This window comes from Hemitrygon akajei, chromosome 16 (assembly GCF_048418815.1).
Source record: "Hemitrygon akajei chromosome 16, sHemAka1.3, whole genome shotgun sequence".
NCBI lineage: Eukaryota > Metazoa > Chordata > Chondrichthyes > Myliobatiformes > Dasyatidae > Hemitrygon > Hemitrygon akajei.
In genome coordinates this window covers 71,191,179-71,215,253 of record NC_133139.1, presented here as the reverse complement: position 1 = coordinate 71,215,253, position 24,075 = coordinate 71,191,179, and the positions used below count along the sequence as shown (strand labels likewise).

Below are 24,075 nucleotides of genomic sequence, written 5' to 3'. Positions count from 1 at the left end.
ATATCTCAAGTTGTGGCCTGGAAGACATGTGCCTTCGGGGTGTGGCCCCATGGACACAATCGAAGCATTGCGCTGGTTTCAGAAGAAGGCCCCTGTGCTAGGCTGATCCTGTCTCACCACTCTCTCTTTTGATGGTGAGTGAGAGCCGGTCGGTCCTCGAGTCGGGGGACTCGGAGAAGCAATGCGGAAGATTATAACATTGAAGCAGCAAGCTGCTGGTCTCCCACTCGTTCTTGGTGGAGCGATCTCTTTCCCTCGCTAGTGAGAGAGAGCCTGTCTGAGATACCGAAGTGCTGGGATGGACTAGTTTTTGATGGACTCGAGATCATGGTTCCTTTGGGGACCTTGCTATTGCTTGCGAGGTTGGGTGGTGGGGGTTCAGTGATTTTACCAGTGCACGTGGGGGGAGTTGTGAGGGGGAAGGTCAATGCTTTTGCTGCCTCTTGTGCATGGGAGGGGGGAGGAGGATTTTGGTGTTCTGACATTCTTGTTGTTCATTCCTTTGGGTTTTTTTCTGCTTCGTGGATGTCTGTGAAGAACAAGAATTTCAGATTGTGTACTGTATACATTCTCTGATATTAAATTGAATCATTGAGACACTAAATGGATCCATTAATAGTCTGATCTATTAGGCTGTAGGGGCTGTCACTATTCACCAAAGTGGATGCCCAGTAGGTTCTAATAGAAACATACCACAGGGTAATCCTAGTTCTAGCCAGGAACACACAGATTGAGAACAAAAGGCATTCCCTATCAGGGGTGCAAATCACACGGACATCTACCAGGAAGGCAGAAGCATCTACATTACTGCCTGACCAAAGCTGATCAGTGTGGACAGTGGGGTTTGAATATCCCAGCTCCTGTAATGTAACATCAATGAAATCGTCTCCAATCTCTTTTACTCAGTCAGGTTCCCCTAGGCACAGCTTGTTGATCATGAGGGGGTACAGATAAGCTGAACGATGACCATCTTTATCCCAGGGTCGGTGAGTCTAAAACTAGTGGGCATGGGTTAAATGTGAGTGTTGCGACAGACTGAAAATGAGCCACATGAAAGCTGTATCTGTGTTCACTCAGCAAACCTTCAGGAGAGAGTGCCCAGAGGAATCTCACTTTGCTGACAGGATGTTTTATTCTTCTTCAGGACAAAGATAACAATAAATGAGTTTCAATGGCTATAATCACCTACTTAACTTTAACACTTTGAACATTGGTAAATGTACAGAGTTATATTTTTACAATAGCAACATATCTCAACTAACAAAGCCACTTTGAATATTCTATGCTGGTATCTGTTCGAAAGCCTATGAGTACAAACTCCTCACAGCCAAAATGTATCTCTTTTGTTCTCATGTTGAAGGATGGTTCCATGAATATATAACTAACCAGAAAGTTAAGTGACTAAACAAACCTTTCATGGACTGTGCATGAAGTGGCAAGGATATAGCTTTAATAACCAAATGGTAATAGCAGGGACATTTATGTGTTGTTTTTTTGCCATGTAGTGTCAATGGGGAAAATCAGAATGATTGGTTTCCCTGGCCACCAAACATCAGTTGGAAGTTAATGTTTTATTTCCTAAAACTGGTTCTCATTCTAGGTAATCCATAATTATGCTACACTTAATGTCGTAACTCCAGAGTGATCCCTTAACAGTGAGAATAGGAGATTTAAAATGGATAAAGCCAGGAGGCAAGAGTTTGAATAAAGAGAACCTTTTCTGGTTGGCTGCCGTTGACTAATGATGTTCCACAGGGGTCGATGTTGCAACCACCTCTTTTTATCTTACATTCCAATGATTTGGATAATGGCATTGATGGCTTTGTGGCCAAGTTTTCAGATGATACAAAGATAGGTGGAGGGGCAAGTAGTTTTGAGGAAGTTGAGAAGCTACAGAAGGACTTAGATTAGGAGAATGGGCAAAGAAATGGAAGATGGAATACAGAGTCAGAAAGTGTATGGTCATGCACTTTGATAGAAGAAATAAAAGTGTTCACTATTTTCTAAATGGAGAAAAAATTCAAAGATCAGAGGTACAAGGGTCTTGGGAGTCCTTGTGCAGGATTCTCTGCAGGTTAATTTGCAGGTTGAGTCGATGATGAGGAAGGCAAATGTGATTTTAACATTCGTTTTGAGTGGACTAGAATAAATAAATAAGGACATAATGTTGAGGCTTTATAAAGTACTGGTGAGGACTCACATCGAGTATTGTGAGCAGTTTTGGCTCCTTATTGAAGAAAGCATGTATCGAAACTGGAGAGGATTCAAATGAGGTTTATGAAAATAATTCCTGGATCGAAAGGCTTGCCATATGAGGAGTGGTTGATGGCTCTGGGCCTCAATAAGAGGAATAAGAAAGGTATGACCATGTTAATTGGGCTATATTATATGTCACCCAATAGACCGCAGGATTTAGAGGAACAAATTTGTAGAGAGATCACAGATGGTTCATGAAACATAAGATTGTGATAGTAGGTAATTTTAACTTTCCAATCCCATTCTGTTGAAGGATTGGATTGGAAGTAGTTTGTCAAAGGTGTTCAGGAAGGTTTCATTAATAAGCACATAGAAGTCCTAACTAGAGAGAGTACAATATTAGATCTCCGTTAAGAGAATGAGGCAGGGCAGGTGACAGAAGTTTGTGCAGGGGAACACTTGGCGTCTAGTGATCATAATGCCATTGGTTTCAAGATAACTACAGATAAGGATAGATAAGGTCCTTGGCTTGAGAATCTAAATTGGAGAAAGGCCATTTTTGATGGTATCAGAAGGGATTTGGCAAGTGTGGATTGGGACAGGTTGCTTCCTGGCAAAGGTGTACTTTGTAAGTGGGAGGCTCTAAAAGTGAACTTTTGAGAGCACAGAGCTTATATGTGCCTGTCAGAATAAAAGGCAAAGAAAACAAGTGTAGGAAAACAGGAGATACTGAGGTCTTCACTCACTTGGAAGAAAGTCACTGTGTTGGAATGCTCTCTCTCTCTCTCTCTCTCTCCCTCTTGCTCAATCCTGTGGGAAGATGAATCTCAGGCATGTACACTGAGTGCATCATGGTGCTCTTTTTGAAACTGATCCGTGACAATTTATCGTTTTCTCTTCCCTGTGCAGTCCATTTATTTTTGTCTGTCCTGAATGTTCTTTGTATGTGTCCTATTTTGTTGCATTTTCTGAAAGTTTCAATTTTAAACCTGCATTGATCTGGTGTATGTGAGCTTTTGCCACAATGGTAACACAATTTGTTCTGCTTAGACATTGCAATTTTGTTCATTTTAATCTTCATTCCTGACTGAAATTCAACTGCATCTCTGGCTGCAGTTTCCATTATGACAGCTATTTCAAATTTTCTTTTGAATGCAGTTGTGTTTCAGTAAGGAGTTGTTCTTGAATGTTTTCTTGTAAGACTCCACAGAAGTAAATGATCTCTGAGTGCATCATGAAGCCCAACACTGAACTGACAATGCTCAGACAATCTCACCAGTTCAGCCATGTACGCTGAAAAGGACTCCCCTTCCTTTTGATTCCATTTATGAAACCTAAAGCGTTCTGCAATCAACAACGGCTTTGGTTCGAAATGATCCTGCATTACTTTCACAATATCAGCAAAGCTTCTTTCTGCCGGTTTGGTTGGAGCAATCTAACTCCTAAGCAAACGGCATGTCTTTAAATTCAATGCACTCAGCAAAACTGTTACTCCTCACTGACTATTTCATTTTTTTAAAAATACTGCTCAATCTGTTAAGTTTACAAAACTCAATTATCTATTGTTCAATTGAACACATCAAGTTTACCGATGTAACCAGCTATTACTGCTCTTTTTTTTAATGATTATCACCACCCTGTATTTACTGTTTATGAACCCATGAATTCTTCCATTTTCTGCCTTTTTTTTAAAACTCAATCGTGTCTTCCCTTTGAAGAACATGTGCTGTGCTTTTTTTAAAACTCGGATGTCTTGCTGTGCTTCTTGGGTTTGTTTTAAAAATACCTCGTTGCCACTGTTATGTTTTGTAACTCCAAGACAGTAAACTAATTAAAAGAAAGACACAAGAGTCTAAAATATGAGTCTAACTTTGTATCATGTGGTAGCATCATGACATATGCAATTCACTTATTTTTACATATAATCCGTGGTGAATTATTTAAACAGACAAGAATGCTTAATCAAACAACATATTTACAATATTTCTCAAATATTACTGAAATATTAAATACACAATACCAGGTGCTAGCTGAGTCCAACTCAGTGACAGTGGGACAGTGCTGCATCCACCCTCTGTTGTCCATCTTCCCCCTCACGTTCTCCAGCTCATCTTTCGGTCCTGCCATCCATCTTCCCCCAACTCTCTCCTCCTCCAGCTCCCCTACTGACCCCTCCACCATCTTTCCTAACCTCTCCCAGCCACTTCTACCATCCCCCTCCATCTCCATTTCTCATATCCTCTTCCCCTCTCCCACTCTCCCAATCTCCTTCTATCATCTCCCCTACTCTCTGCATTCTCCCCCCACACACATCCACACCCGCTCTTCACTATCCCCTACCCTAACACATGGAACTTGCCCTCTCACCCCACCCTCCAGCATCTACCCTCTCCACAACCTCTTCCAGCACTCTTGCATTCTACATCTACCCTCTCCACCCTCTACCCCCCCCCCCCATGTCTTCCCCCATGCTCTACTCTCCACCATCTCCTCCCCCCTCACCAGAACCAGAATCAGAATCAGGTTAAATATCACTGGCATATGTTGAGAAATATATTAACCTAGTAGCAGCATTACAATGCAATACATGATAATATATTAAAATAAATAAGTTAATCAATTACAGTAAGTATATGTATATTAAATAGTTAAATTAAATTAGTGCACAAACAGAAATAATATTTAAAAAGTGAGGTAGTGTTCATTGATTCAGTGTCCATTTAGGAAACAGATGGCAGAGGGGAAGGAGCTGTTCCTGAATCACTGAGTGTGTGCTTTCAGGCTTCTGTACCTCCTTCCTGATGGTAACAGTGAGAAAAGGGCATGCTCTGGGTGACAGGGGTCCTTAATGACAGACACTGCCTTTCTGAGTCACTGCTCTTTGAAGATGCCTTGGATGTTACGGAGGCTAATACCCAAGATGGAGCTGACTAATTTTACAACTTTCTGCAGCTTCTTTTGATCCTGTGCAGTAGCCTCCCCCCCCGCCCCCCACTACATACCAAACAGTGATGCAGCCAGTCAGAATGCTCTCCACGGTACAAAGTTTTTTGAGTGTTTTCAGTGACAAACCAAATCTTCTCAAACTCGTAATGAAATATACTGCTGTCTTGCCTTCTTTATAGCTGTATCAATATGTTTGCACCAGGTTAGATCCTCAGAGACCCTGACACTCAGGAACTTGAAATTGCTTACTCTCTCCACTTCTGATCACTCTGCGAGGATTGGATTGTGTTACCCTTCCTGAAGTTTACAATCAGCTCTTTGGTCTTACTGACCCCATTCCCTTACCCTCCACTCCCCACCATCTACCCTGCTACTTCACTGTATCCTCTTCCCTCACCCTCCTCATCTCCCCATTTACCCTCCCTCAGCCTTCATCACTTCTGCCCCAACCATCACCCTTTCAGCCCGAAACTCCCTCACCACCTCCTCTCCCTTCAGACACCCCTCACCCTTTCTGTGCTCCCCTGCACTGTTCACCTCAAGACAGGTTCTCTGCAGTCCTAAGGGTGTATCACAAACAGTACTGTCCCACTGTTCGGCAAGTGTCTGTGATGTGGAGCTGGGGCTCACACCACCCCCCCCCCCCCACCTCCCACTTCTCCCCTCTGCTGTCTTGGGGAGTGGAGACAATGGCTGAACAAGGCCTGTCAGGGTCCTGAGGACGGGTGGAGTCAGGACATCTTGGGGAGAGTGTCATCTCAGTATTAATTACTCTCATACACCACCTGTCCAGCAAGAGGACCACAACCTTGTCATAGTTTGGAGGCTTTCGTACCACAATGACCTGGAGAGTTATATTAGCTGTCATCAGGGCTTTATGCTTTGGCTCTTGGTAGGGTCACCCATGCCAAACAGATCAAAGGGTAGAGGCCAGACTAAGAGTTGTCCACCAATCCTCCGGTTTCAGGGGATCTGCTCAGGGTTAACAACTCTTCCTGGTTAAACAAAACTGTCAGAGAAACAGCAATGAAGGATCACTCTATGTCTGTGTGTGACCCTGATCCACATCTGGGGCTCAACAGAGAAGACCTTCATTGTTGCCGTCAATGTTAGTGGCATAGTGTGCAGTAAGTAAATAGGACACAGCCTGTACCTTTCCTTGGAATAGGCCATTCTCCCCATCAATCGGTCTCAACCCTTATCTATATTTAGAGGAACCTGAAAAGCAGAAGGAGGCCACTCAGCCCCTCTAGCTGCCCGTGGATTGCTGTCTGTGCCATGTGCCAGCGAAGGCAAGAATATGACGATTTGGCAGATGAATGCATGGCTGAGGAATTGGTGCATGGGGCAGGGTTTCAGATTTCTGTATCAATGGGATCACTTCTGGGGAAGGCATGATCTGTACAAAAGTGACTGGTTACACCTGAGCTCAAGGGGGACCAATAATCTTGCTATAGCTGTTAGGGAGGGGTTAAATTAATTTGACAGGGGATGGGAGCTAGAGAAATAGGGCTGAGGATGAGGCAGTTGGTGTATGTGTACAAACCCATGTAGATACAGTCTATAGTGAGACTGTTGGGAAAGACAGGCAGATGATTGGGTAAAATTGCATTCACTGGGATGTGTTGAAGTGTATCATGGGGGAGGCAAAGTCAAAAAGGATGAAGAATACAGGACTGCATGTGTTATATTTGAAGCTTAAAAAAGATTGTAGGCAGGAGCTTAACATCCAAAGATACACATTGTATTGAAAGGACAGACAGGTAGGCAGTGGCTGTTGGGGTGGTTATGTTGGTAATAAATGAAATCAAATCCTTAGGAAGAAGTGACATAGGACTGGAATATGTAGAATCCTTGAAAGTAGAGTTAAGAAACTGCAAGGGTGAAAATAGCTTGACAGGACATATATACAAGTTTCCAAACGGTAGCCAGGATGTGGGGTACAAATCCCAATGTGAGATAGAAAAGGCATGTAAAAAGGTCATGGTATGATAGTCATGGGGTATTTCAATAAGCAGGTAGAATAGGAAAATCTATTTGGTGCTGGATCCCAAGAGAGGAAATTTGTAGTATGCCTACAGGGTAGCTTTTTAGAGCAGTTTGTAGTTGAGCCCACTATGGAAAGGATAATTCTGGATTGAATGTTATATAATGATACAGATTTGATTAGGGAGCTTAAGGAAAGGGACTCTTAGGAAGCAGTGGTCACAATATGATAGGATTCACACCGCAGTTTGAGAAAGAGAAACAAACAGCAGAATGAAGGGGATTACAGAGGCATGAAAAATGAGCTGGAAGGAACACTAGAAGGGATGATGGCACTACAGCAATGGCTGGAGATTCTGGGGAAATTTGGAAGACACAGGATAGATACATTCCAAAGAAGAAGTATTCAATGGGAGAATGAAGCAACCGTGGCCGACAAGGGAAGTGAAATACCATATAAAAGCATATAATATAGCAAAAATTAGTGGGATGGAAGCTTTTATACACAAACAGAAGGTGACAAGAAAAGCAATACGGAGAGAAAAGATGAAAATGGAGGTAAGCGCGACAACATTATAAAAGAGGCAAGAGTGAATAACGGACAGCTGGAAAATGGCTCTAGAGGGGTAATAGCAGGGGACAAAGATATGGAGAGTGAACGTATTAAGTATTTTGTGTCAATCTTCACTGTGGAAGATACCAGCCATATGTCAGAAATGCAAGAGTGTCAGAGGGCCAAAGTGAGTGTAGCTGCTATTACTAAGGAGAAGTAAAGGTCTGAAGGTAGCTAGATCACCTGGACTAGATGAACTACATTCAAGGATTCTGGATGAGGTAGCTATAGAGATTGTGGAGGCATTAGTAATGATCTATCAACAATCAATAGATTACAGAGGACTGGAAAATTGCAAATGTCACTCCACTCTTTAACAAGGGAGGGAGGCAAAAGAAAGGAAATTATAGGACAGTTAGCCTGACTTTAGTGGTTGGAAAGATGTTGGAGTCCATTGCTAAGAATGAGATTTTGGGGTACTTGCAGGCACATATTAAAATAGGCCACAGTCAGCATGGTTTCCTTAAGGAATAATCTTGCCTGCCAAATCTGTTGGGATTCATTGAGGTAATAACAGGCAGGATAGACAAAGGAGTCAGTGGATATTTTTTACTTGGATTTTCAGAGGGCCTTTGATAAGGTGCTTCATATTAACAAAACATGAGCCTATGGTATTACAGGAAAGATACTTGCATGGATAGAAGATTAGCTGACTGGCAGGAGGGAATAAAGGGAACATTTTCTTGTTGGCTTTCGGTGACTAGTGGTATATTGCAGGCATTGGTGTTGGGTCCACTTTTTTTCATGTTATATATCAATGATATAGATGGCAGAATTGATGGTTTTGTGACCAAATTTGCAGACGATACCAAGGTAGTTGGAGGGGCCGGTTATTTTGAGGTAGCAGGGAGTCAGCAGAAGGACATGGACATATTATGAAAATGAGTAAAGAATTGGCAGATGTAATGTTTGGAAGTGTATGCTCATTCACTTTGGTGGAAGGAATAAGTGGCATAGACTATTTTCTAAACGGGGAGAAATGTCTCAAATCAGAGGTGCAAAGGTACTTGCGAGTCCTTGTGCAGCATTCCCTAAAGCAGGGGTGGCCAACCTTTTACATTCCACACGTCAATTTTTTCATGCACGAGTTCAGATGCGCCATACAACTCTTGTACCCCCATTCGATTCTTGTAAAAATGTTAATATAGACATATTTAGCATTTTTACATAATATAGTTTTAATATAAAAACAATATAAACATTACTTACCTTAATGAGACTTTTAACAAATATATTTTGTCTTCTTTTGATTTCTTCCTTTTTCTTAATCACATATTCTTTCCGTAACTCAGACCCAAGCACTAGCTTCAGTTTTCCTTCTATTTCAGTATGATTTTGTGTTCTATAGTGTCTATTAAGATTGTCTTCTATTATGTGAGAAAGTATTTTCACAAACAATGCACAACGATTTTCCTGACAGACCCGCTATAAGTAAGAACTCATTTTCTCACTGTTCATTGAATTCACGCTTGCTATCACTTACTGCTTTTCTTTTGCACTGTGATGGGTAACTGAACATAAAATCAAGGCTTAATTTTCAAAAAAGTACAAAACTGCAAATGTTCACAAAGGACAAACAAAGCACAACTCCGTGGCACACCAGTGTCAATTGTAAACTGACTGGCAAAAATTTGCGACACACCACTGGTGCTGACGCCTGGTGCCTCAGGATCAAACAAGTATCAAACGTATATTGAACAACTGCAGAACAAAAGTCCTTCTTTCCTAGTTTGATTCATTGAACATTTTTTAAAATTGAAAACAGATTAATGTGAAAGAAGATAACATTTGCCAAAAGATGTACACGAAATAATAAAATCACTAAAAATAATTGCTAAGTTTTAGATTTATTCTCAGTAAAACCCGTTTCTAGCTCTAAGCTACTTGATTTCCTGTTATAGACCTTTTTTTCTACAAATCATTTCTTGGTTAATACTTTTTGCATGAGTAGGCTTTCATTTTTTATTATTATCACTGGGTGCAATGCGCTACTTCTAATCATCCAATGCACCACTTTTGGCACATGCACCATAGGTTGGCCATCACTGCCCTAAAGTTTAACCTGCAGGTTGTGGCGACAGTAAGGAAAGCAAATGAAACGTTAGCATTCATTTCAAGGGGGCTAGTATATTCAGGATTATTTATTGTCATTCTTCAGTACACAAGTATAAAAGAGAGCAAAATGATTGTTCTCCAGATCTGATGCACATAAAAAAATACAATAAGCATAATGAGAACAATAAAAATGCAATAAATAAATACATGATTAGCTTTTAAACATAGACTTATTGCTTGTACATAAAGTGATGCATGCAATGCCAGCATTCATTTTGAGAGGACAAAAATACAAAAGCAAGGATGTAATGCTGGGGCTTTATAAAGCACTGGTCGGACTGCAATTGGAGTATTGTGCGTAGTTTGAGCCCCTTGTCTAAGAAAAGATGTGCTGGCATTGGAGAGGGTCCATAGGAAGTTCATGAGACTGAAAGGGTCTAAGTGGGGAGTCTAAGACCAGAGGGAACAGCCTCAGAATAGAGGAATCTCTATTTAAAACAGAGAGGAGGAGGAATATCTTCAGCCTGAGTATTGTGTATCTGTGTAATTCATTGCCACAGATGACTGTGAGGCCAAGTCATTGAGTATATTTAAAGCAGATGTTAATAGGTTCTTCACTAGTAAGGCCATCAAGGTTTATGTTGTGAAGGCAGGAGAATGGGTTTGAGACTGATAATCAATCAGAATCAGATTTATTATCAGTGGCATTATTGTGACATTTGCCTGTGGCAGCAGTACAATACATAATAATAGAAAAAACTGTGGATTACAGTAAGCATATATATATTAAATAGTTAAATTAGTGCAAACATAGAAAAGTGAAGCAGTGAGATAGTGTTCATTGGTTCAATATCCACTTCATCACCATGAGTGCTACTCGATGATAGACATTAAGACAGCTCACCCTGCTCTTCTTGGACACTGATATAACTGCACAGCCAGATGATCAGACCTTTCAAAGTGTTTGGCACAATAAGTGCTTTTGATGGTAGTGTGACAGTGGGCCAGTGTGTTTATTGTTCTGCTACAAATAATTTGTTGGTAATAATTACTCAGAGACCTCTTCAATCTGGCCTGGTTAAAATCCCCAAAATGACACTGGCCTAAACCTAAGGTGGGATGTACACTGTTACCAAGATGATCGCTGAAATATCCTGGGGCGACACTTATTCATAGAAAGTTTCTGGTCAGGTGAGCAGGACTGAGAAGGCATCACAATATTTGTATACACAAGGAGTTGGTCATGAAGCATACTCCATCTCCACTGCCTTTGAAAGACTCAGCAGTCCTACCTCGGCGGTGCATTGTGAACCCATCGAGCTGCTTCACTGCGTCCGGGGTGGAGGGGTTAACCAAGAATCCACAAAACAAAAAAACTCAACAGCTTTTAATGTCCCTCTGGTACAGCAGTCTAGGTCTGAGATCTTTGATTTTATTTATCAGGGACTGTACATTTGCCAGCAAGATAGTCTGTATTGGGAGTCGAAAACCATGCTTCCTTAGACAGAGCAGCATCCTTTCTTCTGCTGTCTTAAAGGGGAACCGCACCAGTGATGGGTTGAATGTCCTAATTCTGCTCCTATGTCTTATGGTTATTCAACACAATAGTGGCTGATCTCAGCTTGTGTGCCCATGTCACACCACTCCTCAGTTCCCCCTTATTTAGCAGCAATCGGCTCCTTTCACTGATGAAGAGAGATACCTCATCAAGATGCTCAACAGATACCCTAACAAAGCGCCAAGGATCGGATGTGAATATACTATAAACTCAGGCCCAAATTGTCTCACCTCTGCGGGTAGATCATCCCAGGAACTGTCCTGGTGAAACTCCTCTGGACAGTCTCCAATGTTGCTCTTTCATCTCTTTTAGCTCAGGGACCAAAACCATGCAAAGACCTCCAGGTGTGGCCTTGCCAACATTCTGTACAAGCGTAATTACACCACCATGTGTCTACACTCCTGTCCCTGTTCAGTAAAGGTCAAAGTGCTGTCTGCCTTCTAAACCACTTGATGGAGAATCACAATGTCGTCTTCAGATTCCCTACCACTGTGTCTGTTATCAGAACACTTGGACATCACACATTTGAATCCCTCCTCCTGGTCAGTAAACAGTGAACAATTGTGGCCTGGAACCGATGCCCGGGGTAGTCCAAAAGTTACCTCCTTCCAGTCTGAAAATGACCCACTTATTTCAGCCACACACAAAATGCTGGAGAAACTTAGTGGGTCAGGCAGTGTCTACGGAGAGAAATAGACAGCTGACACAAACTTTGTATCACCTTTGCTCATTTAGGAAAGAATGTTTGTTCACTGTCCTGTGGTTCCGAGTATCTGCCACTGAAACCACGATTTTTTTCCATTCCCGCTGGACACATAATAATGTGACCAGTAGCATCCACACCACAACGGTGCCAGGAAAACCTAATCACTTACTCTTGAAGTCAATGGCATTGCTAACAGTGAGATTACCTCTGTCAAGTACCAGGAGGGCTGCAATAAATCAGAAGCAAGCACATAAATACAGTGTGTTCTTAGTGGGCACAATTGAGTGCATCCTGACCGGCTGCATCACTCCCTGGTATGGGAACTGTACTTCCCTCAATCACAGGTCTCTGCAGACAAGCCCAGCGCAGCTGTAGATGTGAACTTCCCACTAATCAGGACATTTATAAAGACAGGTGTGTAAAAAGGGCCCAAAGGATCATTGGGGACCCGAGACACCCCAACCACAAACTGTTCCAGCTGCTACCATCCAGGAAACAGTTCATATTTTTTTACTGAGTTAAGTATTGTATGTAATTAGTTTTGCTAGAACAAGTGTATGGGACATTGGAAAAAAAGTTGAATTTCCCCATGGGGATGAATAAAGTATCTATCTATCTATCTATCACAGCATAAAAGCCAGGACAAACTGCTTCTGGGACAGCTTCATTCACCAGGCCAGCAGACTGATTAATTCACGCTGATACAATTGTATTTCTGTTATACTGACTGTCCTGTTGTACATTTAATGTATTACAAATTACTATAAATTGCACATTTCACATTTAGATGGAGATGTAACATAAAGATTTTTTACTCCTGATGTATATGAAGGATGTACGTAATAAAGTCATTGCAATTCAATTCAAAGAGGGGCCAGCATGAGGCGGGGCTTTAGGGCTCCAGAAAGTGGTAGGGGTCAGAGTTTTCAGGGAGGAGGAGGAGGGAATTAGACCAGGAGGATGCAGCTATAAATGAAATATCAGCAACATTTGGAAACTGATTTGACTGAAAAGAAATGTTGGTTATTTCTGCAAAATGCCGAAGGAAGTCAGCAGGTTAGGCAGCATCTGTTGAGAGGAACAAACAGTTGACTTTGGGCCGAGACCCTTCATCATGCCTAGACTGTTCATTCCTCTGCTCGGAATGCTGCCCGATCCTGAGTTCCTTCAGCACTTGTGTGTGTTGCTGAATCTGTTGCTTTTGTATCTGCACTTGTAAGTGGGTTGGACTTATATATGCGACACACGGGATGTCTGTTGATATTGAGTTTGCTGAGTTTTTAAACATAACAACATTGTTTTGAGGCACATGACATAGCACCGCCGCTTGCAGATATTTGTAATGGCACCTTGCCTTCCCAGAAACCTCCGCCGTTCAAATGCGCAGGCGTAAAATTGCGCATGCGCCCAGCTCACAAAAGGCTCGGGAGGATTAGGAGCAGGTAGGAGTGGCGTTGCGGGCGAGGATATTACTAGAATTGGCGTACGCACTGCGACTGAGGGCCAATTGTTGTGAACTCCGGACACACCATAGTCGCGCAAGCCAGGACAGTTTAGCCCCTTTCCGTCTCTCTCAGCGCTAGGATCCGCACCCGGGTCCCGGGGAGCTTTCGACTGACGAGCAATGGTCCTGGCGCCATTTTATGGGCGCATGCGCATTGCGGGGACCGAGGCGGATAGACGGGTTTCTAGTTGGTGGGGCTTTCTGGGAAAAGAGGCAGCCATCGGTGAGGTCGGCAACTTCCCCCCCCCGCCAGTCTGTAGATTGTACATGGAAACGTAGGCGGAGCAGATGGATCTCTCAGACACTGCCGCGCTCCATCTATCCAAATCCCAAGTATTAGGATGTCGGCATAAAAAGATAGTTGCTTGTTAATCTCAATCAAGAGCCTACCTTACAGTGAATAAAAATGTCAATTAGCGCTGCACAAAAAAGAGAGCAAAATCCTTCCATCAGCTTTAGTTCTTGAGAAAAATCACCTTTGTTTACTCCCTCTTGATTTGGACCTTTCTACCCAAGAGAACATGTTTGTACCATTCTCGTTGTGTACATAATGACATCAAACACCTTTGTGCTAGGTAACAAGTGACCTGTAACTTTCACATTGCAAAAGTGCCACACTCCAATAACAACGACTACTGCCCTCGCCTTTGCATTCATTAGCAATGCCATCAATGAATTCACCACCCACAGTCATTTGGGGGAAAGGTCAAATTTTTTAGAAGGTCTCTGGTTGGTTGCCATTGACTGGTGGTGTTCCTGAGGGGTTAGTATTGGGACTGTTACTTTGTCAATGATTTGGATAATGGAATAGATGGCTTTGAGGCAAAGATAAGTGGAGGGATAGGTAGTGCTGAGGAAGCAATGTAATTGCAGCAGGACGTAGACAAATTGGAAGAATGGGCAAAAAAACGGCAGATGAAATACAGTGTTGGGAAATGTACGATCATGCATTTTGGTAAAAGGAATGATAGTCTGGACTATTATCTAAATGGGGAGAAGATTCAAACATCAGAGCTGCAGAGGGACTTAGGAGTCCTCGTGCAAGACTCCCAGAAGGATAATTTACAGGTTGAGCCTGTGGTAAAGAAGGCAAATGTAATGTTGGCATTTATTTCAAGGGTTATAGAATATAAAAAGCCTTTATAAGACACTGGTCAGGTCAACGGTTTTGGGCCCCATATCTCAGAAAGTCTAGAGGAGTTTCACAAGGACTATACTGGGAGTGAAGAGGTTAACATATGAGGGGCAATTGGCAGCTTTGGGCCTGCACTCACTGGAATTTAGAAGAATGCGTGGGGATCTCATTGAAACCTACCGAATGTTAAAAGGACCAGATAGAGTGGATGTGGAGAGGTTGTTTCTTATGGTGGGGGTATCTAGAACAGAGGGCACAGCCTCAAAATTGAGGGTTGACCTTTTAGAACAGAGGTAAGGAGGAATTCTTTTGGCCAGGGAGTGGTGAATCTGTGGAATGCCCTGTTACAGACTGCGGTGGAGGCCAAGTTCGTGGGTATATTTAAGACGGAAGCTGATCGTTTCCTGATCGGTCAGGGTATCAAAGGATCTGGCGAGAAGGCAGGTGTGTGGGGTTGAGTGGGATTGAGGATCAGCCATGATTGGATGGTGGAGTACACTCAATGGGCTGAATGGCCTAATTTTGCTCCTGTGTCTTATTGTCTCGAGGAGCAGCAATGTAATCTCAAATGCTCTTTGTAGCCCTGTGGGTCATGAGCAGAACTTGAAATAATATGTATTGAGAGAGGCAAATTGAGCCAAGTCACTGTTTGAAGACTAGCAGAAATGGCCATTCTGATAGAGGAAATGAGAGAATTTGATGGTCAGTCTGGATGCCTGATCCATGCCCAGTTAAAAAGAAAATTTGTTCCTTCAGCTTGGGCTGAACCTTGCTGTAACAGTGTAATGTCAGAATTCATCATACAGTAAAATGATCTTATCTGAAAATCTGTTCTTCACCCACTGAAGTCTTTTGTAAATCTTTTTACAGGTTAGAAACGGCAAAGGATCTGTGGATGTCAATTGCAGACACAACAATATGCCCATTTTGCTCTCCCTGTCCAGATGTGTAAGGAGTAACCACGTATTTCCTTTCTAATATCAATATATCTGCAGTTGATCTTTGGAGATGACAAGGTATATCATCCCTGCTGGAAATGTGCTGTGGTTTATCTCTGAAATTAAGTTTTCTCTTTTAACTCAGTGAAATCCCACTGGAACCTGGGTGCTGAAAACAAACCAGCATTTGTTCACTAAATATCAGTTTTTCAGCTGCATTGATTGCACGAGGGACTCACTGCATCTGACTTGATGAATTGCCAGAGAATTGATAGAGAGCTCTGAGAAGGGATTCTGTCACTCATCCCTCCTGCAGACACACCAGCGAAGCCACACTGGGAAGAGGCCGTTCACCTGCTCAGAAAGTGGGAAGAGATTCACTCAGCCATTTGACCTACTGGCACACCAGTCAGTTCACACTGGGGCGATGCCGTTCATCTGTTCAGACTGTGGGAAGGGATTTTCTCGGTCATTTCAACTGAAGGTACATCAGCGAATTCACACTGGGGAGAGGCCGTTTACCTGCTCAGACTGTGGGAAGGGATTCACTCGGTCATCTCACCTACAGACACACCAGCGAGTTCACACTGAGGAGAGGCCGTTCACCTGCTCAAACTGTGGGAAGGGCTTCACTCAGTCATCCAACCTACAGAGACACCAGCGAGTTCACACAGGAGAGAGGCCATACATCTGCTCTGAATGTGGGAAGGGATTCACACAGTCATCTGACCTACTTGCACACCAGTCTGTTCACTCTGGGAAGAGACCATTCACCTGCTCAGACTGTGGTAAGGGATTCACTCGATCATCTGACCTACTGGCACACCAGTCAGTTCATACTGAGGAGAAACCATTCACCTGCTCAGACTGTGGGAAGGGATTTCCTCGGTCATCTCAACTGAAATTACATCAGCGAGTTCACAGTGGGGAGAGGCCATTCACCTGCTCAGATTGTGGGAAGAGATTCACTCATTCATCCAACCTACAGACACACCAGCGAGTTCACACTGGGGAGAGACCATTCACCTGCTCAGACTGTGGGAAGGCATTCACTCAGTCATCCCATTTACTGGCACACCAGTCAATTCACACTGGGGAGAAACCATTCACCTGCTCAGACTGTGGGAAGGGATTTCCTCGGTCATTTCAACTGAAGGTGCATCAGCGAGTTCACACTGGAGAGAGGCCATTCACTTGCTCTGAATGTGGGAAGGGATTCACTCAGTCATCGAACCTTGTGACACACTACCGAGTTCACACTGGGGAAAAAATTTAAATAAGATGTATGTTGGATATTTAACCATCACAGTTGCTGAATCCGGAGACAAGTTCAAAAGTGACTGTTGGTGTTGAACTCTGCAATTACTGCTGTCGCTCATCACACCCGATCTGCACCCTGGACACTGGGCACGGTTGGGGTCTCTTCTGCTAGTGTTCACCTTTACTGAGACTGGAGTTTAAGGTTTGGGATCTGTGACAAATAAATCAGTTCAATTTTTATCTCTGTCTCAGGTACTTAGTGAATGTACAACACACCCAGTGTACAGTAGAGAGTTAACTCAGCCTTGTTGGTCCCTGCTTGTGTGTTTGTTCCATGACAGTTCTTTTCAACTTCCCTGCTGTTCACCTCTTGTTCTCCCTATGGTGTTGGGTGCCAGTCAACCCTCTGTGGGTGAATAGGTTTCCCTTGAACATCCTGCTTGACTTTCTGCAGACTGAAGATGAGCTGACTGTAGTTACGTCTGATGTGTTCTTCAATCCTCTAGGCTGAGGAAGAATGACATTGGTTGTTAACTTCCTTACTCCCTACTCGTTTCAACATGATTGGTTATTTTCACTGCTTCTAAAGGGCTGTGTCTCACACAGCTGGGTTGATCGAATGCGCCACTACCCCTAAAATCTGAATGCAGAATGGGGAACCATTAGTTGGATGTTCAATGGAGCTGGGTCAGAAAGTGACGATGGTTCAGCACAGGACAGAGTTTTGGGCTCTGGACAGTGGTAGGGGTAAGAGCATATAAGGAAGAGGAATACAGAACAGGGAAGGGCATAGCAATGAATGACGGAGTAGCAACATTTGGAAAAAGAAACGTTGACTTTGATGTTGACATACACAGTGCCTGTTGACATTGAGTATATTGCTTGTGGGAGCTTGCTGTGTTAAACTTGCTACTGAGTTCTCATAAAACATGTCTGGATTGGTGCCTTTGGCAGAGGGGAGGTAATACATGTAAACTCTTTCAGGGGACTGTTCTTACCCAGAAATCTGAGCTTCAAAACTTATTATCACTGTAAATTGAATGTGCAAGTGCCTGAAGTCTAAAGTTGTGCTGATAGGCGTGTATGTGTTCTGTGGGCAACAGCTTCTGGAAAATGTTACAATGAACCTCCCAGGCACAGCTGAGTTCTTATTATCTAAATCTAAGGATTTGGGACTCGGACGAAATATATAATTCCAAGTTTATCTCGCATGAAGAACTTACAATGTATCTTTCAGATGAGTAGATAACACAATTTTCTACAAATTGAAGTAGAACCTTGAGAACAGATCTGGTGTCCAGAACCAGCTGATGTCCATATCTCGGTTGATATTGGGAATAGTTATGATTGAGGCCTAAAAGAAAGAACTGGATCCAACTTCCAGTGAATTGAAATGTCAATTAGAGCTGCATGGGATAAACAAACACCTTGCATCACCTTTATTGAATGTCATCTGGTTCTGGATCTCTCTGCTAAGTGAGACCATTGTTCATTCTATTCTGTCTGGGTGTATAGTGATAATGAGTACCTCTGCCCTGGGTAACAAGTGACCTGTAGATTTCACACCACAAAATGTTCCACACATTAACAATCTGCAAAGAGAAAGTCTAATCACCTACCCTTGACATTCATTGACATTGCTATTGCTGAGTTCATCACTCAGTCACTTCAGAGTCACAATGATCAGAATCTTCAGGAGCTGCCGTGTAAATAATTTATGCTCCTAGCAGGGCAGCGGAACATGTCCAGAACTGTGGGTACTATAGCAATGGACAGAGACACACTGAGCCAAATCACAGACAGATGAAGGGCAGGCTTGTCCCACTCTTGTACAGGCAGGTAGACAGCCAGGGAATTTGATGCCGAATCCAGTTGCCTGAACTGGGACAGGATAGAAGGTGAGTATCTACTCACTTGTTTTGAGCCAGTGTGATGTCAGAGCTCACTCTGGGGACTAAAAATCTCATTTGAAATGCTGTCCTTCACCCGTTCATGTCTTTAGTAGAAAAGGCCAAGGTTTGTGAATGGCAATCTCAAACACAACTCATCAGTTCTGTGCATGTCAGTTGACCAGCACTTGAATAACATTTGATCTTTGAATGTGGCGTTGGAGATGCTAGATAGTATCTAGAAAGATACCACACCAGTTGTAGCAAGTAGAACCCGGGCATGTGTTCAGTGTAGGGTTGAAGGAGTGAATAAATATTTCCTTTGTTTTTTTTATTAATTTTTTAATGAGTTTTTACAATGCAACAAATCAAAAAAAGGGGTTTATACAGTGCAAAACAAACATATCAAAGTACAATTCATAACAATTAAGCAAAGCACCCATAGTAGAATCATATAAAGTTAGTTACCATCCCACCCTCACACTACCCAGCTCCAAGCCAACCTTACAATATATCAAAAAGTTAATCAGAACTATATCACCGCAAAGCTGTATTTATAAAAAGAAGGTATATTGCCTACTACCTAAACTATAATATGTTTACACACAAAAAAACCCATAAATCTCAACCGTAAGAAGCTGGAAGTAAGGGATTTAAATGCAAAAAAAAGGGAGGGCTACACCCTTAATCTAAAAGGGAATTATGAAAATATTCAAGAATATTTTGGAACTTTATATCTGAATTAAGAAGTGAATAATGAATCTTTTCAAGGTCTAAGCAGGACATAATATCTCTAAGCCATTGAGCATGAGTGGGTAGGGCAGCATCTCCACTAAAAAAGGACTGCACATCTGGCCAAAAGAGAGGCAAAACACAATGTACGACACTTAGTCGGAGTTAAATGCATGTCAGCTTCTCCCGAAGTACCGAAAAGAGCAATCAAGAGGATTAGGTTTCAAATAGCAATGAAGTATGTGAGATAAAGTTAAAAAAATCTCTCCAGAATTTCTCCAAGCTAGGACAAGCCCAATACATATGAATAAAAGAGGCTTCACCCCCTTTGCACTTATCACAACAGGGACTAATATCAGGATAGAACTGTGACAATTTAGTTTTAGACATATGAACCCTGTGTACCACCTTGAACTGTAAAAGACAGTGGCGAGCACATAGAGAATTTGAATTAACTGACTTGAGAATTGAATCTCAACCCTCGTCGGACAAAGAAAAATTTAAATCATGCTCCCAGGCAGTTTTAATTTTATTGAAGGGGGCTTGCTTCAACATCGTTAAAATATCTCGAATAGTAGAAATTAAACCTTTACCCAATGGATTCATATGAAGAAACAAATCCACAACATTTTTAACGGGTACCTCAGGAAAGTTTGGTATTCAAGGGTTGATAAAATGTCTAATTTGGAGTTATCTAAAGAAATGAGTGTTAAGTAGGCCAAACTTTACAGACAATTGTTCAAAAGTTGCAAAGCGCTTGTCTATGAAAAGATCTTTAAAACACCTAATGCCCTTTCCGTGCCAATCTAGAAATGGTAAATCCTGCATAGAAGGCTGAAAAAGATGACTGCAGTATAGGACTGGAGAGAGAAAAACCATAAAGCCCATTATGTTTTCTGAACTGAGCCCATATTCTCAGAGTGTGTCTGATAACCGGAATAACAATTGATTTAGGCACATGGCAAGGAAGTGCGGAGATGGAGAGATTCTTATTAGAGTTCAACTCCATTGCCACCCATATTGGGCCGTCCGACTGATTATAAAAGTAAGACCAAAAAATAAGGGAACGTATGTTGGCTGCCCAGTAATATAAACGAAAATTGGGCAAGACCATACCACCTACCCTTTTAGGTTTTTGAAGATGAGCTTTATTTAGTTTGCCCTTACATAAGATAGGATGAAATAATAGAATGTAATGAATCAAAAAAAGCTTTAGAAATAAAAACTGGTAAAGATTGAAATAAGTATAAAAATTTTAACAAATAAACATGTTAACAACATTAATTCAACCTATCAAAGACATGGACAAGGGTGACCACTGTGCTAAGCTCTGTTTTGTATGATTTAAAAGATTAGTAAAATTTTCTCCAAAAAGACACTTATGATTTCTTGTTATTGTAATGCCAAGCTAAATAAATGTAATATTTACTACTTTAAAAGGGAGGTTATGAAATTCTAGTGATTGTGCTTCTCTATTTATTGGAAAAAGTTCGTTCTTATGTAAATTAAGTTTGTATCTGGAAAGCTGACTAAATTTATTAAGGAGTGAAAACATTGGGGATAAGGAGGTGGTTGGGTTTGATATAAAAAGTAAAAGATCATCAGCATAGTGCTCAACACCCCCCTCCCCTCCAAATCCCCATCAATTCAGTACAACTTTGAAACTCAATTGCCAATGGCTCTATAGCCAAATAGGAACTTAAAGGAAACCCTCACCGGGTGCCACGTTTAAGATTAAAAGGTTGGGATTGCTGAGAATTAGTCAAGACAGAAGCAGTGGGGTGTGAATATAACAATTTAATCCACGTAATAAAACTTCGTCTGAAATCAAATTTTTCTAAAACCGCAAAAAGATAATTCCACTCCACACGATCAAATGCTTTCTCCGCATCTAGAGAAATGACACCTTCAGGAATCCCAGCCGAAGGTGAGTATAAGATATTAAATAGATGCCGTATATTAAAAAAAGATGATTTTTAATAAAACCAGTTTGGTCTTCAGAAATAATTAAAAGTAGAATGTTCTCCAATCTATGGGCCAAAACTTTAACATCAACATTTAGCAAAGAAATCAGCCTGCAGGAGGAACACTTTATTGGATCTTTACCTTTTCTCGCCAAAAGAATGATACATGCCTCATTAAATGATGCTGGCAATTTACCATGTTTAAACGAGTCAGTTAAAACTAACATTAGTTGAGGCGAAAGCAGTGAGGAAAATGATTTATAGAATTCTGCAGAGGTCCAGGAGATTTCCCAGACTGCAGTACAGATATAGCTGATGATATCTCCTCAAGTGATAATGGTGCGTTCAATTTTGCCTTAAAATCAGGAGAAAGCATAGGAATGTTTAAACTGTTTAAAAAATGCTCGACAGAAATATCATCTAGAGATTCAGAAGTATAGAGTCGAGAATAGTAGTTCTGGAATGTATCATTAATTTCAGAACGATTCAAGGTAATATTCTCATTTTCCATTCAAATTTTTGTAATATGTTGCTTAACTTTAGAGCGTTTTAGTTGGTTGACTAAAAATTTACCAGATTTATCACCATGGAAATAAAATGACTCCTACTTTCCAAAAGTTGGTGTTCAATTGGGTGAGTGGAATTAAGTTCAAACTTAGTTTGAAGTTCCACTCATTTCTTATACAGCTCTGGATTTTTAGTCTGGGCATATAGTTGGTCTATTGCTTTAATTTGATTGACCAGATCTAATTGCTCTTTATGGGTCTTTCTGTTCAAATTCACAGTATATAAAATTATTTGACCCCCTTAGGTATGCTTTCATAGCGTCCCAAACAACCTGACTTGAGGTTTCAGATGACGTGTTAGTATTTTAAAAAAAGTTATCTGGTCCTCCATAAATTTTACAAAACTATTATCGGTCAACAAGGTCAGATTAAAATGCCAGTGTTTATTGATTTGGGGGAAACCTGGAAGAATTATAGACAGGGTGACTGGTATGTGATCTGAGATCAATATACTCTGATAGTGACAAGAGCGAATAGATGGAATCAACTGATTATCAATTAAAAATAATCAATTCTAGTAAAAGTATGATGGACATGTGAAAAAAAAGAATAATCTCTCACATCTGGATGAAGAAAACGCCATACATCTGAGATACCATAATTAGAAAGGAAAGACTGAATTGATAAAGCAGATTTACTTGGTAATCTAGGAATAGAGGACAATCGATCCAAAACTGGATCTAATCAACAGTTAAAATCACTACCCAATATGAGAGAATATGAACTCAGCTCAGGCAATAAAGAGAAGAAATGATCAAAAAACTCCACAACATCCAAATTGGGGGCATAAAAATTAGGCAAGACTACCAATGTGTCGTATAATTTCCCCGAGACAATAATAAAATGACCATTTGTAAATGGAAGTGTTGCCCCACCCATCTGAACATAAGACCAGAGTTATCAGAACTACGAATGTGTGTTTCTTACAAAAAAGCAGTTGCTGCATTAAGCTGTTAAAGATGTGAAAACACCTTCCTCTTTTTACCAGGATGGTTAAATCCCTTAACATTCCAGCTTACAAAATTCAACGGACTAACCACTATCCTTTTAAAAAAATAGAGGATAGTAGGCATAAGCATTGTCTGAAATTCAAGTAACAGCTCTGAGGCAAAAGTGTAAAACAAGAAAAACAGGACAGAGAAACATCCTGAATAATACAAATGTCTAAAAGTTCTATGAATAATGTTGGCATTAGAGTTCCCTTCCCCCCCCCCTCAAACCCCAGAACAAGAAAACTACCAAAAAACAGCAGCAAGCTCTTCAAAAAAAATCACCCCATAATCCCACTTCCTGTTTCTTAACATCATCATCAGCTCCATTTAGTATCAGTTACAAAGAAGAAAACTTTTAGCACTACAAACTAAAGTTATACAAAGTGAAAAGAGAAACCATTCTACCGAAATTTGATGTGTTTAACTCAAGGTAATAATCCAAAAAAAAGATATGAACTAGTGTTTAAGAAAAAATATAAAGACAAGTAAAGAGATTTTACCCAATAACCTAATAACCTAGCCGCAAAAAACTATGAAAACAAATTTACTGACTTAAGAGAGAAAAATTGAAAAAAACGGAAAAAAAGTTACTTCACCACCAATGTAAGTCATCAGACTGAGCCAGAAGGAGTTGAAGCCACAGGGAGGTCATCAATAAATTTCTGAGCATCTGAAGCCGAGTTAAACCACTTTTTGTCTCCACTAGTAAGAATTATTCAGAGGTGAGCTAGAAATAGAAGGGAAGGCCTGAATCTACGATTAGATAGTTCTTTCATAACTCCTTTAAACTCGGCTCACAGACTCAGAACTTGTGGAGCATAGTCCTGAACAACACGAATTGGTTGATCCTTATATTCCAGCTTTCCTCTCCAACGAGCTTCTTTAATGAGGGTATCTTTTGTCTGGTAGTGATGAAAACAGATAATTACAGGGCATGGCCTGTGTCCTGGGTTCAAGATAGGCCCTGAAGTGCGGCGAGCTCTGTCTATCTCGGGCGGGGTCAGAAGTATTTCATTCCTGAAAATCTCACATAGC

The 24,075-nt window shown here is 41.3% G+C and overlaps 1 protein-coding gene across 1 annotated transcript in view; it reads left to right on the top strand.

The window, feature by feature from the left end:
- The window catches only part of LOC140740168 (uncharacterized), a 37,671-nt gene extending 20,534 nt beyond the window's left edge, over window positions 1–17,137 (top strand). Inside the window, exon 3 of the mRNA XM_073069142.1 lies at window positions 16,084–17,137. Coding sequence (XP_072925243.1) covers window positions 16,084–16,913 — 830 coding nt within the window. The 3' untranslated portion in view covers window positions 16,914–17,137. The remainder of the gene's footprint in view (window positions 1–16,083) is intronic.
- Window positions 17,138–24,075: the final 6,938 nt, after the last annotated feature.